Below are 19,456 nucleotides of genomic sequence, written 5' to 3' on the forward strand. Positions count from 1 at the left end.
GTTTTAACATATTGGCCAGGCTGGTCTCAAACTCCTGACCTCAGGTGATCCACCCACCTTGGCCTCCCAAAGTGCTGGCATTACAGGCGTGAGCCACCGTGCCTGGCCAGATTTCAAATATATGTACAGAAAAAAGAAAAATTAAAAATTTTCAAATACTTGTTTAGATAAGTACTCATATTTAAAAAAAAAACAACCAAGCCTAAATCCCTAGATTTACAATTTTTAAAGAACAAGAAAAGCAATGTAATTCACAGAATAAAATATTTTGGAGTAAAGTAATGTAATTCTAACAAACTGGTAAATCTAGGCAAGAAATGACTTGCCCAAGTAACAGACCTAGTAGGTGGAGAGTTTATCTGACTCCAGAAACCACACTCTACAAAATAAGCTTATTGACGTGAAGTATGTATATAATCTGCAACTGGTGTGAAACTGGCAGAAATTCAAAGAGCAGTGGTCTTGCTCATGATGTTCAAAGGCAATATTTCAACTGAGGGATGGCTGTGTGAATTGAAGTGGTCACTGGAGAAACATGGTTGAGATTGTGAACCATAGGGAACGGGGTGGTAATTCTGAATTTTCGGCATAGAAAAGAAAGAACTGCAAACATCATTACAGCGAAAGAGGGTGAGGCCCTCCTAAAACGGACTGCATTTCACCAGAAGCACTGATGAAAGGGGGGCAGCTGAAGCACAAAAATGATTAGAACCGGAGTGATGCCACCCATCATTTTTTTTTTTTTTCTTGCTCTGTCGCCCAGGCTGGAGTGCAGTGGCGCAATCTCAGCTCACTGCAAACTCCACCTCCCAGGTTCACGCCATTCTCCTGCCTCAGCCTCCGGAGTGGCTGGGACTACAGGCGCCCGCCACCACGCCCGGCTAATTTTTTTGTATTTTTAGTAGAGATAGGATTTCATCGTGTTAGCCAGGATGGTCTGGATCTCCTGACCTCCTGATCCGCTCGCCTCGGCCTCCCAAAGTGCTGGGATTACAGGCGTGAGCAGCCACCGCGCCCGGCCGATGTCACCCACGTTTCTTAGGAAAGACGTTAGCAGTCTCTAAATCTTCACCGACTGTGCCTGGCACAGCATTATTTTACCACTTTCTGGGATTTATAGTTGGCATCATTTGCACAGCAGCAGCATGATGTGACTGTGGAGAGCACAGAAGGCTTGTCCCCAGGCAAGTGGGCTCTTCTGGTTACAACATGGTGCAGGCCAGCCCGCTGCAAAGAGGGAAGGTGCCGCAGCAAACCTCTGAGCAACCAAGAAGAAGAGCACCTGCTTGGAAAAGGTGACAAGCCACGAGGCCGTGGACCCAGTTACAAGGATTAATTGTGTTACAGGAATGGTTATAAACCTGACCGACCTCAGAAAGTATATGGAGGAAGCAATTCTCAAGCCCCTTGATGGTCTGTGGTTGGATGCCGCATGCTTTGATAACAGTGCGAGCATGGCAGAAAATGTAGCTGTGTATATAGGGGAAAACCTCCAGAAAGTTTTTTCTGTAGGAGTTCTTTGTAAAATAATAATGCAACTGGCGATTAAAGTTCCCCGGACTCCAAGTTATGCCTGCAGTTCTCTAGTCTTTGCTTTTTCACCTATTGTCAACACATCCTTGACACAATTCAATAGGTGGGTCAGGCGCAGTGGCTCACATCTGTAATCCTAGCACTCTGGGAGGCCGAGGCTGTTAGATCACCTGAGGTCAGGAGTTCGAGACCGTCCTGGCCAACATGGCGAAACCCCGTCACTACTAAAAATACAAAAATTAGTCGGGTGTGGTGGTGGGTGCCTATCATCTCAGCTACTTGGGAGGCTGAGGCAGAAGAATCACTTGAACCCAGGGGCCGGAGGTTGCAGTGAGCCGAGATCACTCTACTTCACTCCAGCCTGAGCAAAAGAGTGAAACTCCGTCTCAAAAAAAAAAAAAAGTTCAGTAGGTTATTTGTGCAAGCTTATCAAAGATGTTAAGAAATTCGTCTTCCTTATTCACTTTGCCACCTTGCCTTCTCGCTAATATGGCCCTCTGTGTTGGGGGTAAATGTGGTTTTTCTAGGTCTGTGATCTGGGAGCTGGAGCAGGGACGGACCCTGGGGTGGGGCCAGGATAAGCCACTAGGCCCCTTTAGGCCTCTCGAAGGGGTTGGAATGTCAGAGTCTCCTGGGTCACGGCACCACTTATGGCCCCCTCACACACACTTCACCCTCTTTTCCGTTCTCTGTCTGCATCCCCTGTAGCTCTACAGAGTCCCACCATCAGAAGCCTCTGCACGCACAGGCACACCCTTCTCCATTCACCCAGAACTACTTCTTTGAAGCTGAGAGACACATAGGTGAGACAGACAAAGGCAGGTGACCCAGGAGCAGGGTCATTCACTCATTTGGGGCAGGGAAGTTCACGGACCTCAGCAACCTCCATGAAGGCTACCCCCCCGGCTCCCCACCCCCACCTACACATGCACAGAGCTGGAAGGTCTGTCCCCACCGCCACTCCAGAGTGCGAGAAAGGGAGAGGCAGTGGGATGGGGACTCTGTGCTTCGCATGTTGGCTGAGCTAAGAGGGCCCATCTCCATCCCAGCCTTTGCCAGGGAGAGAAGGGGCTTCCCAGGGGCAGGCATTATCTATTCTCCACCAGGATACCCAGGGTCAAGACTTCTCCCACTTCTGAACTCAGGGCCCAGCACCCTCCCACCCAAATTTCCACTATTTTGTGACACATGAAGCTACTGGGCTGTGGCAATTCCTGGAGCCTGCATGGCGATGTTCAGCCCTGTGACATCTCTGCAAACCTTCTCCCTAGAGCTGCATAAACTTTGAGGTAGAGAGTAAGTAGTGGAAAGACGGGTTGAATCGTATTTCAGAGTGGGCTCTTCATAGGTTTTTCTCATCTTGTTTTTAGAATTTTTTGTTGTTTGTGTAAAGACAGTGCTACGGAAACGTAAGGTTCAGTGAAGGAACTCAGGATGAAGGTGGGCTTACAGCACCACTGTCAGCACCCTTCCATGTCCTGTTGCTTCTAGAAACCAAGCCCACACCAAGCACGTCACAAATAAAAGCCATCACCCTCTTATGAATAAAAAACCATATATATTGTGGAATATTAAATGTTCTGCGTGTACTAACATGAGAGAAAATATTTTTTCTCTACATAGAGTGAATTTTTACTTGGGGGTTTGTTTTTCTCTAAGGAAGGCTAAAAATGAATTTGTGACTGACCAAATTAGATACCTCCCCGAAGAAGACAGTGCCTGGGACAGTGGTGATGGTGGCTGGAGGCACCAGGTGTCTTCGGCCAGTGCTGAGGGGGACTGACTGGGGATACAGCTTTCTTGGGGAGCAAGAGTTGGGGATGTCGCAGGCCCAATTGCTCATTGTTGCACCGGACACTTTTCAAGGGCTGTTGATCTCTGATTTGCCTCTCTCTGTTGGGACAATTCTGGCTTTTGAGAGTGGCTTGTTGACTGCTGGCGGCATAGCTCAGCATTCTGCTGTGTTCTGAGTAGAAGGGGTGCCTGTGGTTGCAGGGAAACCCACAGACTGGAGCTTGAAACTCCTGTTTGTGCTGATTTACCTTCGAGGCATGGCGTGCGTGGCAAAGTGACATCTTCTCCTCCAGCATCTGTCCAACTGCTGTCATGAGCCCCTGAGCTTCAGCACTGCTGCTGTACACACAGGATCTGTGTTTTCCTGTTTTTTGGCTCTCGGCAGTGACTGGTGCTGGCTTGCTTTTTTTCTTTGAGAAAACCCCCTGAAAAAATTGCTTGATGTTTTCTCCAAAGTGGCTTATTGAAGGAGGCTGTTTCTTTGATGGCAATGGCTGGACACCTTCATCCTGATGAGTGTCCTCTGTTTTCATGACTGGGCTAGGTTGAGGAGTCCTCAATCCTTCAAGCCTTTCTTCATGTTTTTCTAAGTTGGGCTTCCTAGAGTTCTCACTCTTGTGAGGAGGGGGAAACATCGGGCTTTGTCTCTTGCATGAGACTTGACAGTTTGGGTTCTTGGGCTCCCTGTGCCCCAGGTTGCTCCTTCTGGCTGCCATGAGGTCACGTAGCTCCTGGGAAGCTTGCATGTTCCCAGCAGGCATGCTCTGGAGATGGCCCTGGGGCACTTGAGGAGCCAAATTCTCTGCAGCCAGGGGCAGAACAGACGCTGGCCCATCTGGAAGTTGCAGAACAGCGGCACAAACTTGAGGCTGGGTCTCTGACTTCGTGGCCATTCCAGGCTCAAATTCACTAATAACTTCCTCCATAAGACACAGCTCTCTTGGATCTTGGGAGACAGACATTTTAGGGAGTAAAGAACTTTTGCTGGTCCCTGGAGCCTCGAAACCACGCACATCATCACTTGTGGCTTGGAGGTTTGCCAGCATATGGGTTCCCAAGGGGACTCTGGGTTGTGGCACTGCCTCCCTGGTCTCCCCAGCCCTTGAAGACTGGGCTCCTAAGCTCCTGCTCTGCTGGGTGCTGCCTGTGAGGCTGTATGTGAGGGGCTTAGATGGCCACCTGCCCTCCTGTGCAGCTAGAGGAGCCTTCAAGGGCCCATGATCATTCCAAGATGGGATCCCTGGTGGGGCCCTCTGGAACTGCTTACATGCAGGTGAAGAGGCCAGAAGACTCTCTGGCATGTCAGATGCTTTGGTCAGCACCTGCTTTCTCAGACTTGCCATCGGTGGCTCTCTAAGGAACGTGGCCACCTCAACTTTTGAGCCAGCCCCAGATTCACAGGTGGCTGAGGAGGGACCGGCAAGCTGTGTAAGAGACAAGGACGAAACCTTTTCCAGTTTAAAGCACTGAATGGGTTTGAGGACCCTGAGGGGTAGACCCCACCTGTGTTTGGCCCATAACCTCCCAATATGGGCTCCCAGCATCTGCTGTGTACATGGCTCGAGGAAGGGAAGCACCTGGGCTGTGTTCACACAGGCTTTCCCACTTTTCGGGGGTGCTAGATTGCTGGTCTTCACGTGGGTGTTAGACACGGGAAAAGCCTGGTTGACAGCAAGCCAGGATCGACGCACACTCACAGGGATCAAGCCCTCGTTGATCTGGCCCAACTTCCTGCCGACGTGGGCTTTCAGGACGTTTTCTATATGATTCCTCTCTGTGCGTCTTAATAAATCACTTCCCGAGTCACTCCTCAAGGTCTTCCTCAAGTCCCTTTCTGACTCCTCAGAGGTCATCCCCAGAACCTTCCCTGGGAAGCTTTCCATGCCCCTGGATAGATTTTGCGGAGTCTGCCCCAGAATTTGCCCCAGATGTGGGCATGGGTCCCTCTCCAGCTGGAACTTCGCCTTCTGTGCCTCCTTGCTGCTTTCGGCTGTGGACGTGGAGGACTGGAACTTCACCTTCTGCGCCTCCTTGCTGCTTTCGCCTGTGGACGTGGAGGACTGCCAGGGCCTGGGTTGGCCCTTGGCCTGGCTTGTCCCTGACGATTCGTCCCGAAGCTGCATCAGATCCAGAGACTCTTGGATCCTTCCCAGGTTGCCCTGGTGTTGAATGAACCACTTTTGAATGTGTTGCTCCAGTTGTCTCCGGAGTTCAGGACTGATCGGAAAGTTCTCAGGCAGAACGGATGTCAAGCTTTCCTGGGGAAGGTTAGGAGTGGAGACACTAAACACATCCTGAGATTTTTGTACCCTAGAGGGTAAAGCCAACCCACCTTCTAGTTGTTTCCTCAACAAAGGCCATTCAGGGTGCTGAGTTTCAGGTAAGCAGAGAGCTTGCACTTTCTTCTGCGACGCAGGGCAAGCTACTCCAGAGTTATGAATCGGGGATGGAAAAGCAGGAGACAGGACTGGGAAAGAGGATTGAAGATGGGCCTGAGCCTCGGCCTGAGCCATAGGTATGGGCCGGAATTGGGGTGTGGATGAAATAAAGGGTTGGGACTCGGGCCCCAGATGGGACAGGGGCTGGGCCTGGAAAAGCAGTGGGGACATTGTAGTCTCCCTTTGAATTGGGCAGACATTGGAAATTCCATTGAACAAGAAAGGAGGAGACTGTAAAGTGTAAGACCTTTCAGTGACCCAGGCATTAGCCACCAGGGATTCGCTGTGCAGAGAGGGGAGGCCCCAGAAAAGCTGGCTATAATTCTTCTGAAAACTTTCCTGCAAGATCCTAGGATCTGAGAGCTTCTGAGGACTGGGCAGCTGTTTCGAGTTCTCGCCCATGTTCCAGAAGGGTTTTGGGGTTGTGGGGTCCTGCTCAGCATCCAATGATTTAACCAAATTCCCCAAAGAATTCAAGTGCTTTTCTGGGCTCATTTGTTTTGGAAATGATCCATCGTTTTCTTTTTCCTCCGAAATGTTGACTTTGGCTCTTTCTATGACTTGTATACCCATGACATTCTGGCCATCAGAGTTGAGTAAAAACGGGCTACCAGCTTCCATCTGACAGGTCTCTGGTGGGTGGCGGGAAAGATGATCTTGCTGGACTGACGAGTTGAAGACGCACCAGGTTCTGGTAGTCTCCTGCCACCAGGAGAAGGCAGAAACTTGACTGTTTGAGCCGCCAAGGCCTGAGATGGCTGGGACAGAAGCCGCCAAATCCTTACGCAGAGACAAGCTTTGAGGGACGGTGCCCAGTGGAAGTGCCACTGAGTCACAGTGAGATGGAATTATCAGAGTGGAGTCCCGCAGGGGAGGAGCAGGGAAAGCTTCCGGAGGAGACGGACTATCAGAGGTGTGTGGTGGGTGAGGGAAAAGTGCAGGTGGCTTGGGTGAGGGGCTTTCTGGGGGAAGGGAAGGTTCTGGTGCCTGGAAGGCACTTAGGGAGGAGACTGAGGTGGTCATTGGGCCTGGTGATGGGGTGGAGGCCAGATCCTGAGGATGCTTGGTTCGAGGATCCGGGGAAGCTAACGGGGAAAGCATGGGAGCAGCATCTTCCATAGACTCATGAGAGGACCGGGAGTCTCCATCAGGTGCTCTTTTGCCCACCTCACCTGGGGGCTCTGGACCGGAGAGCTGACCAAAGTCACCTTTGTCAGGGTGTGGCCCCAGGAGGCTGCAGGAGACAGGAGGCACAAGTTGCAGCCAGGAGCAGGTGGGGCCAGGGGCAGAGTGGGAGCTCGGGTCACAGCCCCTCCACCACCCCACATCCTGACTGCCCAATTCTCCTGCTACCCCTCGCCCCAGGGTTTTACTCCCATCCTCTGTCCCCCTGGTCTCCCCATCCCAGGTCAGCTCCAGGCTGCCTATGGCCCTGGGGTCACATCCCAGCCCTGGTAGGAAGGATGAAGGGAAGGGGAAGTGCCTCACCTCTGCAGTTGTGAAAACAGGTCCCAAGTCTCCTCCAGGCCTCTCGGGCGCGCTCTACAAGCTGGAAATCAGGAGACCGGGTTAGGGCGGTGCAGGAGGGACCTGGGATCTCACAGGAGGATGAGTGCATGTTTCTTTAGGGAAGACCATGGGGAATGAGACCCTGGAACCCGCATATCTGTGTCCAGAGCCACATGGCCCCGAGGGTAATAGCAAGGCATGGCGGGCAGGGCTTTGTCATTCACAAAGGGCTTCCACACACGGACCCCCCCACCCCCACAGTCCTCACAACTGCCCTGTGGGGACAAAGGACTGGGGTGGTCTCAAAGAGGAATCAGCCTTAGCAGAGTTGAACAGCTGTTCCCAGGGACCAGGAGGCCCCCTCACCCCCCTCCCATCCAGGCAGGCGTTGTTCTCCCCACTACACACACACTGCCCCCTGCTGGGTAAGGCCCAGTCCCTGGCCCACCAAGGCTTCATTCTGGCTCGGAATCTGAGAAGGATCCGGGGTTCTGATTTCCTTCCTATGAGCCCTGCCCCAGGCTTCTTCAACTGACTTCTTCAGAGTCAGTTCCCTCCGGGGCAGACGAGATCAAATTAACTCTAGTGTGCCCTGGCAGAGCCTTACCTCTCAGACTGTGGTTTTTCATCCTGCCTCTGGGCCTCCCTCTCCGCCCTACTGGACACTGGGAGACAAGATGACGCGGGGAGACAAGATGACGCGGGGAGACAAGATGACACTGGGAGACAAGAAAGGGGGAGGAGCTAGGACCGGCTCTCAGTCTCCGCCCCCAGCCCGGCCGCAGCGCGCTGCACTCACGAACCGCGTGGCTCTCTGTCTGGCTCAGGGAGCTCTGTGTTCTTCCTCCCACTCATGTTTAAATGGATGACAAACTGCTTTTCTTCTTAGAAAAACAGGAAGAGGGGGCCGGGCGCGGTGGGTCACGCCTGTAATCCGAGCACTTTGGGAGGCCGAGGCGGGTGGATCAACTGAGGTCAGGAGTTTGAGACCAGCCTGGCCATGGTGAAACCCCGTCTCTACTAAAAATACAAAAATTAGCCGGGCGTGGTGGCGGGCGCCTGTAATCCCAGCTACTCAGGTGGCTAAGACAGGAGAATAGCTTGAACTCGGGAAGCAGAGGTTGCAGTGAGCCGATATCGCTCCATTTCACTGCAGCCTGCACGACAGAGCAAGACTCTGTCTCAAAAATAAAATAAAATAAAAATAACACACACACACACACACACACACACACACACACACACGGATTTTCAATATGAGGTCCACCACGGGCGCTGTCAGTCCATGTTCCTCTGCTGGAGGAACACCCAGGCCCGCAGGAACCGCTGAGCTGTCAGGTAGGATTCTGCTTCCCAGGAGACCAGAGGAGACGCCAGGCCCCGGTGGGAGGCCCTCGGGGGCTCAGCACAGCCCCCAGATCACCCCATACAGAGGAGACTGGGCCCCGAACCATCTGCCCCAGGAAGGGCCTGATGAGCCAGGGCTCAGGGTCTGGCCTCGGACAGAGACCTCCCCCGTCTCATGACCGTTCCTGGCGCTGAGTCCACGGGTTTGATTTTGCCTTGACGCCTCCTGCGCTCCCACACAGGCGGACTGAGAGCTTGGGACGGAAATCCCAGTACACGATCCACCCCTACCAACCCTGGCTGCCCTGCCTCTCCCTGGAAGGATGATGTTCTGGTCTCTCCTGAGACTTCCCATCGCAGAAGTCTCTCCACTGGATTTGGAAAAGTGGAACTAATAAGAAAAAGAAAGGAAAGAATCAAGCTCTGTGGGTCCGGACTGAGGGCTCCTCACCTTTCTCTTCCCAGGTGATGGTGAGGGTGGGTCGTCACAACGGAGGTAAGAGAAGTAGGGGAATAATAGGAAGAAGAACCCCAGGGCAAACACCAAGGTGAGGAAGATATCCAACACCCATGGTGTGGAGCTGGGGGCGTTTAGCGACGAGGCACTAAGTAATTTTAGAGGAAAGGGGAGATTCTCCATGTGAATATGCGCGTTGCTTTCAAGCAACTGAGCTCTGGGCATCCCCGTGGAGACTAGGGACTGGGGCCCACGCCTGCATCACAGAGCTGGGGCCTTCACATCACAAAGGGCTCCTTTGTTGGGGAGGGGGAGGGACAGCGGGAGGGGGAGGGACAGTGGGAGGGGGGGCAGCGGGAGGGGGAGGCTGAAGCACAGCTCTTCCCCACCCTCCAAGCCGGGGATCCCTCCACCCTCCCACCTTCCAGATCCCTCCTTCCCACTCAGTTTTGTCAGTGATAGAACTTAGCCAATTTTCTATGCTTTCTCCCTGAAACACAGATATTACCTGGTTTATTTTATCTGTTAGAGACGGTGGCTTCAGGTTACCTATTTTATGGCCCTTGAAAATCTGAAGTTGACTCTGAAATTTTGGCTATGTACCACGGATTTTTAGTCTCAGAATCTCATTCGTCCTCAACCCCAGCTTTCCCACACAATGTTTTTGTCTTATATCAATCCAGGGATAAAATGTAAATTTCTTTTACACTTAACGCAGTTTTGCAAATTTTGAAAAGTAAGTTTTAAAAAATTATTTCTATCTCACTTTTTTTTTTTTCTTTTTTGAGATGGAGTCTCGCTCTGTCGCCCAGGCTGGATTGCAGTGGCATCATCTTGGCTCACTGCAAGCTCCACCTCCTGGGTTCAAGCCATTCTCCTGCCTCAGTCTCCTGAGTAGCTGGGACTACAGGTGCCCGCCACCACGTCCAGCTAATTTCTTTTTGTACTTTTAGTAGAGAGGGAGTTTCTCCGTGTTAACCTGGATGGTCTCCATCTCCTGACCTCGTGATCCGCCCGCCTCGGCCTCTCAAAGTGCTGGGATTACAGGCGTGAGCCACTGCACCCACCCTTCTATCTCACTTTAAATCAAAGGGACCTACCCACATACAATTAAGATTTTTTAAAATTTTTTAAAATTTTATTTATGTACTTATGTATTTATTTTAAGTTCTGGGGTACATGTGCAGGACATGCAGTTTTCCTTTTTTTTTTTTTTTTTTTTTTTTGAGACAGAGTTTCCCTGTGTCGCCCAGGCTGGATTGTAGTGCCATGATCTCGGCTCCTCCGGGGTTCAAGCGATTCTCTTCCCTCAGCCTCCTGAGTAGCTGGGACTACAGGCACGTGCCACCATGCCCAGCTGATTTTTGTATTTTTAGTAGAGACAGGGTTTCCCCATGTTGGCCAGGATGGTCTCGATCTCTTGATCTCATGATCTACCCGCCTTGGCCTCCCAAAGTGCTGGGATTACAGGCGTGAGCCACTGTGGCCTGCCGGATTACAATATTTAATATTGTTAAGTGGCAATACTTTCCAAAGCAATTTGCAGGTTCAATGCAATCCCTATTTAAATTCTAATGATGTTTTTTGCAGAAATCAAAAAATGTATCCTAACATTTATAAGGAGTCTTAAAGAAGTCCAAGTAGCCTGAACAATCTGGAATAAGAAGAATAAAGTTGGACTCATGCTTCCCGATTTCAAAACTTACTTTAAGGTTATAGCAGTCAAAACAGCATGGTACACAGTGTGGCGTAAAGACAGATATATATGTAATCCCAGCACTTTGGGAGGCCAAGGCAGGCAGATCACTTGAGGTTGGGAGTTTGAGACCAGCCTGGTCAGCATGGTGAAACCCCGTCTCTACTAAAAATATAAAAATTAGCTGGGCATGGTGACACGTGCCTCTAGTCTCAGCTACTTGGGAGGCTGAGGCAGAAGAATCACTTGAACCCAGGAAGTGGAGGTTGCAGTGAGCCAAGATCGTGCCACTGCATTCCAGCCTGGGTGACAGAGTGAGACTCTGTCTCAAAAAAAAAAAAAGGAAGATAGATATCAGACATGTAAATCAAAAGAACACAACAAAGAGCCCACAAATAAACCCTTGTACATACGTTCAAATGATTTTCAACCAGGGTGCCAAGACCATGTGAAAGGTCAATCTTTTCAACAAATGGTGTTGGGAGAGGTGGGTACGGTGTATCCACATGTAAAGAGTGATATTGGACCCTTATTTACACTATATACATAAACTAACTCAAACTGAATCAAAGGCCTAAACATAAGACTTAAAACTATAAAGGTCTTAGAAGAAAGAATAAAGGAAAAGTTTTGTGATTTGGGTTTGGCAATGATTTCTTGGATCAAAGACACCAAAAGCACAGGCAATAAAAGAATAATAGATTTCATCAAAATAAAAATATTTTGTGCATCAAAGGACACTATCAATAGATTGAAAAGGCAACTCATGGATTGCAAGAAAATATTTGCAAATCATACATACTGATACAAGATTAATATCGAGATTATATAAAGAACTGCCAAAACTTGACAACAAAAGATACAAACAAGATGATTCAAAAATGGGCAAAAGATTTGAATAGATATTTCTTCAAAGAACATACATAAATGCACAAGATGCTCCACATCACTAATCATTAGGGAAATTTAATTCAAAACCACAATAAGATACCATTTCACATCCATTATAATGTATATTATCAAAAAAAAGCAACAAGTGTTAATGAGGATGTGGAGAAATTGGAACACTTGTGCATTGCTGGTGGGAATGTAAAATAGTGAAGCTAGTGTGAAAAACTATTTGGCAGTTCCTCAAAAATTTAAAAATCAAATTACCATATGATCCAGCAATTCCACTTCTAGATAGGTATATACTGCCAAAGAATTGAAAGCAGGGACTCAAACTATTACTAGCGCATCAATGTTTATAGCAGCATTTCACAATAACCAGAAGGTAGAAATAACGCAAACGTCCATCAACGGCGAATGGATTAACCAAAGGGGGTATATAAATACTAGGGAACATTACTCAGCCTTAGAGAGGAATAAAGTTCTGATACATGCTACGATATCAACGAATCTTGAAGAAGTTGTGCCGAATGAAATAAGCCAGATACAGAAAGAGAAATACCATATAATTCTACTTATATGAGGTACCTAGAGTAGTCAAATTGTAGAGACAAAGCATAGTGTTGGTTGCCAGGTTTGGGCATACAAGGAATGGGGAATTATTGCTTAATAAATATAGATTCAGTTGGGAACATGAAAAAATTCCATTGGGAAGATGAAGAAAAAAATGTATGGGATGCAGATGGTGGAGATGGTTTCACAACAGTGTTAATGTATTAGACTTAACACCATTGAACTGTACACTTTAAAATGGCCAAAATAGTAAGTTTTGTTATGTATATTTTACTTCAGTAAGAAAGCCAGAATTATTAATGCCCCAAATAGGGAGATGAAGTGGAGGGTGCCTCGCATGTTAACCAAAATGATCTCTCTTTTAGACAAAGAGGATAAACATTTTCTTATGAGGGTTTTTTGTTTGTTTGTTTTTGTTATGTCGAGTCTCTTTAAAATGTTTAGCAAAATGTTGAAGTTCATACAATGGATAATGGGTCAATTTTTTGTTTACATACCATGTTAAAAACTTTTTGCTTTAGGCCGTCAAGAAAAATGTCCAAGGGGCACTAAAACTGTCAACACTGGGAGCTAATTCTGAATATTGTCTACAAATGTTGTTTAGAGAGATAGATTCTCATATTTTACATTAGCTTTAGCTAAATAATATTTTAAGGATGTAATATTTGAGTCCAAATTGTGCTTGAGGTCTCCTCATACCCATTAAACAGACTACTGAATGGCAGGAATATTTTGATGTTGTTGTCTTAAGGTGCCTCTTAAATGAACAATCACTGCTCTCTCGGTTATAATTTACAGTTATTATACTGGAACCCTGCTGATGTGGTGGTAAGGCATTGTAGAGGGAAAGCAGTGTGTAATTTTATGATTATATATCCATTTTCTAGTGGGCCTGAGTCCCTGGGCTCTGACCTTCAGAAGAATTTCTTAGCCCTTTTTTTAACCCTTTATGTGAGACAGGAAGTCTAGTGTGGGCTGAGTTGTGTAATTGCCCTTCCCCTAAGTCTGTTAAGGCTCTGGTAAAGTATTACCTTTTGAGGACAGGTCTTTCTTAAACAGAGCCCTACGTTCTAGTTGTATTTCAAATAGTTACTTTCCCTCTCTCCCTGCCAGGTGCACGAAGGAATTTATTTTCTGTTCACAATGAGCACCTGGTGGGGCTCCTGGAGGTAAAACTCACGTAAGCGTGGGAGAATCCGGGCTCTTTACATATGGGAGTAGAACCAGATCTTTTAATGTGCTTATTTCTGTTGACTAAAAGAAAGAGGCTAGGCTGAGCACTGTGGCTCACACCTGTAATCCCAGCACTTTGGGAGGCCAAGGCAGGAGGATTGCTTGAGGCCAGGAATTCAAGACCAGCTTGGGCAACATAGAGAGACCTCCATCGCTACAAAAAAACAAAAATAATTAGCCAGGCATGGTAGTGCATGCTGTAGTCCTAGCTAATTGGTAAACCGAGGTGAGAGGATCATTTGAGCTCAGGAGTTTAAGGTTACAGTGAGCTTTGATTGCACCACTGCACTCTAGTCTTCCAGTCTGAGCCACAGAGCAAGATCCTGTCTCTCCAAAAACAACGACAACAACAACAACAACAACAACAAAGGAAAGTGAGGACAGCTGCCCAAAAGACTCAGATCCAAGAAACCCTGAATATGAACTCTATATGGCCTTTACTAAAAGCAAAAAAGGGAGACAAGGAGTGGGCTGATACAAAGCGATTTGTCAAGAATTCTCACTGATTATAGAAATAACATTAATTAGTGATTGGCTATACATTGTTAAGCTCTAGGATGTGGGTTACCATATCCAGTATGGCCTTATTAGGTTAATTTATAGCTACTTGTGGCAATAGCAAGCAGTTTCGAGAGATGAATGCATAGCTCAAAATGACTGCTGTCTCATTTATTTATTCATTTATTTATTTATTTATTTATTTATTTATTTAGAAATGGAGTCTCCCTCTGAAGCCCAGGCTGGAGTGCAGTGGCGCGATCTCGGCTCACTGCAAGCTCCGCCTCCAGGGTTCACGCCATTCTCCTGCCTCAGCCTCCGGAGTAGCTGGGACTACAGGCGCCCGCCACCGCGCCCGGTTAATTTTTTATATTTTGGTAGAGACGGGGTTTCACCGTGGTCTCGATCTCCTGACCTCGTGATCCGCCCGCCTCTGCCTCCCAAAGTGCTGGGATTACAGGTGTGAGCCACCGCGCCAGGCCTGCTGTCTCACTTTAATGTCTCTCTGGGCTTGATAATTTAAAAGGACTGGCATTCCTCTGATAAAAGTTATTTTATTTTCTCATTTTCCATCAGTATATCCTGTTCAGTGAAATATCTGTTCATGCCTTTAGCCCATTTTCTAATTGGATTGTTTTTTCTTGTTGTTGTTGTTGACTTTTGAAAACTTCAAGAATATTCTAGATAAGAGCTCCTTGTCAGATATGGTTTATCAAGTGTGATTTGCAGTTTTCTCCCAGTTTTTACCTTGTCTTTTTATTAACAGGCTCTTATGCAGGCCAAAAGTTTTAAATTTTGATAACATCCAAATAATAAATTCTTTGTGTGTGTGTGGTTTTTTTTTTTTTTTGGTGTCATGTCTAATAATTATTCATCAAGTCCTACATCCTGAAGAATTTCTCATTAAATTTCATATTTTTATATTGAGATCTATGATCTTTTTTTTTTTTTTTTTTTTTTTTTTTTTTTTGAGACAGAGTCTCACTCTGTGGCCCTGGCTGGAGTGCAGGGGTGCTATCTCAGCTTACTGCAAGCTCCGCCTCCAGGGTTCACGCCATTCTCCTGAGTAGCTGGGAACACAGGCTCCCGCCACCACGCCCGGCTAATTTTTTTCTGTTTTTAGTAGAGACAGGGTTTCACCGTGTTGGCCAGGATGGTCTCGATCTCCTGACCTCATGATCCACCCTCCTCGGCCTCCCAAAGTGCTGGGATTACAGGTGTGAGCCACCGTGCCCGGCCGATCCTTTTTTTAAATAAAGACATGAGGTTAGATTGAGGTTCGTTGTTTTGTCTATGATATCTAACTGCTCCAGAACCACTCTACTACTGAATTGATACAGCACCTTTTTCAAAAGTCAGTTGGTTGTAGTTGTATGGATCTATTTCTGAGTTCTCAATTCTGTTTTATTGAACTGTCTATCCCCCTGCTAATACCACACTGTCTTGATTTCTGTAACTGCGTAAAAAGTTTAAAAATTGGGTAGAATAATTCCTCCCATTTTATTCTTCTATTTTGGACTTGTTTTGTTGAGCTGTATTATAGAAAAAACTATTTGTGACACCTGTTAAAAAATAGTAAGACAGACTTTATTAAGAGGGATTATTGCAATAGATATAGAGATTACTGCAATAGGGTTTTGCAGTAATCTCCAGTTTCCATATATTCAGGTTTCCCTCTGAATATAGGGGAAAGTAGAGATTTTACAGCCACAGAGTAGGGTGGAGGGTTGGTAGTGTATGGAAAATTACTAATAGGAGGGAATCTGGCTAAACTGACCTCACAGGATTCTTGCTGAAACCATGCCAGAGTGATCAGATATCACCTGGGGATGGTAGACAATAAGAAAATAAATTAGATATCAATGGTGATGATGATATCTAATTTGTTATTAGATATGAAGATGGAGGATTCTGACTAAATTGCTAGGATTCTTACTAATATTTTGCAATGCATAGACAACACAAAAGCCCAAAAGCCAGGGTTTAGTGGACAAGAGAGTTCAAAGGAGCCTGGCTAGAGTCTGGTTATGGAGAGAATTTTTGTGAGCTGGCTGGGTCTTCCAGAGCTACGTAGAATGAAAATGATGAGCACAGACCTATTTTCCTTCTTCCCAAACTGAATGGGAAAGCATTCAGTCTCTTTCATCTTTTAGTTTTATGTTAGCTGTAGATTTTTTTCTAACTTAAAAGTTAGAAAGTTTACCTCTGTTCCTAATTCCTGGAAGTTTTTTTTTTTCCATTATAAATGGGTGTTGAATTTTTTTCAAATGCTTTTCCTGCATTGATATAATCACGTAATATGCTTATCTTTAGCTTGCTAATGTGGCGGGTTACACGAATTGATTTTTGAATACCAAGACAGCTTTTTATTCCTGGAATAAACATCACTTGTTCGTGGTTTGTAATTAGTTTTATACATTGTTGAATTATTTTTGCTATTATTTGGTTGAGAATTTTTTCCATCTAGATTCATGAAGAATACTGATTTCCATTCTTCTTCTGTCTTTAGCTCTGATACCAGAGTAACACTGGCCTCATGAGTTGGAATATCTTTCTATTGGCTTCTTTCTATCCTTTATTCTGGAAGAGACTGGATATAATTCGTGTTAACCTTTAAATGTTTGTTAGAATTCTCTGATCTATCTATCCAGGCCTGACGATTTCTTTTTCAGATGTTTCAAATTATGACTTCAATTCTAGGGCTATTCAACATAACTATTTCATTTTGTAAGAGAGAATTTGTGCTTTTTCAAGAATTAATGCATTTCATCTATATTGTGAAATTTATATTTGTAGAGTTGTTTGTAGTATTCTCTTTATTCTTTTGATTTTTGTCATGGTCTACAGTGGTATCTCCTGTTTCATTCTTGATATTGATGTTTTGTGTCTCCTCTGTAGGCTTGTCAATTTTATTGACATTTATAGAACCAGCTTTTGTTTAATTGGTTTTTCTCTATTTTTCTTTTTACATTTTATTGAGTTATCTTCTTATTCTTATTATTTACTTTTTTTCACTTGCTTTTGGTTTAGTTTGCTCTTCTTTTTCTAGAAGTGGGGAGCTTGGTTATTACTTGGTTATTACTTCAAAATTTTTTTCTTTTCTAATGTAAGCCCTTAGTGGTATAAATTTCTCTCTCACCACTGATTTGGCCACATTCCACAAATTTTGATATGTTGTGTTTCACTTTCATTCATTTCAATGTATTTTAAAAATCTGAGACTTTCTCTTTGAACAATGGATTATTTAGCATGTGTTTTCACGTGTTTGGAGATTTTCCTTTTATCTTCGTGTTACTGATTTCTAGTTTAATTCTATTGTGTTCAGAGAACAAACTCTGTATGATTTCAGTTGTTTTAAATTTGCTGAGATTTGTTTTATGGCCCAGGTTACCTCATATCTTGCTAAGTGTCCCATGAACATGAAAAAAAAATGTGTATTCAGCTGCGTTTGCGGCATTACGTAAATGCTGATTAGTTCCTGTTGGTTAACAGTGTTGTTGTGTCCACAGAAGCACTGGAGAAAGATTGTAACCTGAGGTGACAGGCTTTGATTGTGTCCTGGCTTAGTATGACGGGACACACCTCTGCTTGCTGCCTTCCCTCTGGACAACCCTCAGCCCCTCAATCGCTACATCACCTCAACATGGCCGCACACAGGCCAGAGTGTCTACATGGGCGCCGCCATACTGGCGCCCCGCCGAAGCCACTGAAACGGGAGCGTGTTTGGCAAAGCGCCATGTTGACTACTGGCAACCTTCGGCCACGAAGACTGCTGAGCATGCGCACACCCAGGCAGCGCTGTAAGAAGTAGGGAGGCATTGAGGAAAAGGAAGTGGGTCCTGTTCTGGTTCTTGCGACTATAGTCACCGCCCGAAGCAAATGACCACTGTCCTGAGAGAACGTGGGCGAGGGGGCAGGTGAATAGAGGGATGGCAGCATCTGTGGACTGAATAAGAAGAATCTCTGATGTCTGTCGTGAGCCCTCCGGTCAGTGATGGGGACGGACGGTCAATGGATGGAATAGTGGAAGTCGGAGCGATCTCTGATGGTGGATCTGAGGGAGGAGTGAGAGGGCACTGGGGGGTCTCTGGTGGTGGATCTGCAGGCGGAGTGAGGACGGACTGGGGGTCTCTGGTGGTGGATCTGAAGGCGGAGTGAGGGCGGACTGTGGGGTTGTGGGGGAGGATGACTGTGGGGACTAAGGAGGGATCTGAGGAGTGAATGATGCACATCTTAGTTTCCTCTCTTTTATACGTACCGATCTGTTTACATTTTCGTTTCTGTTTCATTATCATGATGTATTTTGCTAAAGATTTAAAGCATATGTTACATAGAATTGCATATTTCCATTTCCATTTTGTTCTGTTTCATATCCAAGACTAGTAGCTCCTTTACCATTACGGTTATTGTATTTATATATCATTCATTCTTTCTCTCCCTTTTTAAAAAGAATCAAGTGTCTGAAAGGTCGATCTGTTTTACTGGACATTTTGAAATGTCCAATAAACTACTCCCTACTCTTTTAATATTAATTTTTTTCTCTTTTTCTTTTTACGTACTTTCTCTTTTTCCCACTTTGTGATGTAATTTGTTGTTCTTTCCCTTATTTTCTTAAGTTTTATGCTGGATACATTTAGGGTAGTAAAGTTTCTTTAACTACATCTTTATCTATGAAATGTATAAATTCATCTTGATGTTTCCCTTTGATCCTTAGTTATTTAGGGGAGTTTCTTCATTCCCAAATTATTAAAGTATGTTTTAGCTGTTTTTTATTTTATTCTATTGTCAGAAAATGCAGAGTATCAAGTCTCAACTTTTAACAGTTTATCAAGATTTTCCTTGAAGCCAAGTTACTCAATGAACTTTGTTCAACAGATATAAGAGAAAAATTATATTTTGTTGTATGGGCCAAAATTCTCTTTAATTAAGTCTTGCCTGTTGGTATTTTTCAAATCTTTATCTTTCCTAATTTTGATCTACTTGTTTAATATTCTGGAAGAGATACAATAAAAATCTCTTACTTTAATAGTTCACTTTGCAGTTGTATGTGCTTTTTTGCTAATTTTATTTGTGTGTCTGAGGGATGGGCATACGTACACCTAATGGTTAATGCATTTTTTATCCTTTTTCATGTATTAAATGGTATTATAGGATCCCCTTTTTCAACCAAAAAGAAAAAAGGAAAACACTTTTTAACATCGAATTCCACTTTGATACTTACATTGCCACACCTGTTTTTACTTTTATTGCATTTGGATGATGTGTCTTTGCCCCGAGCTTTATTTTATATCCGTATTTGTCTCTGTGTCAGATTACCTATTTGTTTACAATAGATATCTTTTGTTTTTTTCAAATCCAACTTGTAGTCTCTGTTGATAGAATTTTACTTCTCAGTTTAGTGTAATAATGATTTATCTGATTTTATGCCTTCCATTTGATGTTTACTATTTAACTCTTTTTATTTTGTGCCTTTTCTTTATATAATATTTT

At 45.4% G+C, this 19,456-nt stretch overlaps 2 protein-coding genes across 6 annotated transcripts in view; one reads left to right on the plus strand and one right to left on the minus strand.

The window, feature by feature from the left end:
• The window catches only part of ZNF484 (zinc finger protein 484), a 143,323-nt gene that overhangs the window by 85,981 nt on the left and 37,886 nt on the right, over positions 1-19,456 (plus strand). The window contains exon 1 of one of the 5 annotated variants that reach the window (XM_007969842.3): positions 17,358-17,953. The exons of 2 other annotated variants lie outside the window; for them this stretch is intronic. In XM_007969842.3, the coding sequence (XP_007968033.3) occupies positions 17,933-17,953 (21 nt within the window). In that variant the 5' untranslated portion in view covers positions 17,358-17,932. Of the gene's footprint in view, positions 1-17,357; positions 17,954-19,456 lie in introns of those variants that run through there. 2 more of the 5 variants (XM_007969841.3, XM_073021416.1) reach the window with 2 other exon arrangements.
• On the minus strand, positions 3,225-9,303 carry LOC119624399 (spermatogenesis-associated protein 31A6-like). Its single transcript, XM_073022166.1, has 4 exons — positions 9,073-9,303; positions 7,882-7,939; positions 7,254-7,314; positions 3,225-6,999 (listed from the first exon to the last, which is right to left on the minus strand). Exons 1-4 carry the CDS (start codon positions 9,301-9,303, stop codon positions 3,225-3,227), a joined length of 4,125 nt encoding a protein of 1,374 aa, XP_072878267.1.

Source organism: Chlorocebus sabaeus, chromosome 12 (assembly GCF_047675955.1).
Source record: "Chlorocebus sabaeus isolate Y175 chromosome 12, mChlSab1.0.hap1, whole genome shotgun sequence".
Taxonomy (NCBI): Eukaryota; Metazoa; Chordata; class Mammalia; order Primates; family Cercopithecidae; genus Chlorocebus; species Chlorocebus sabaeus.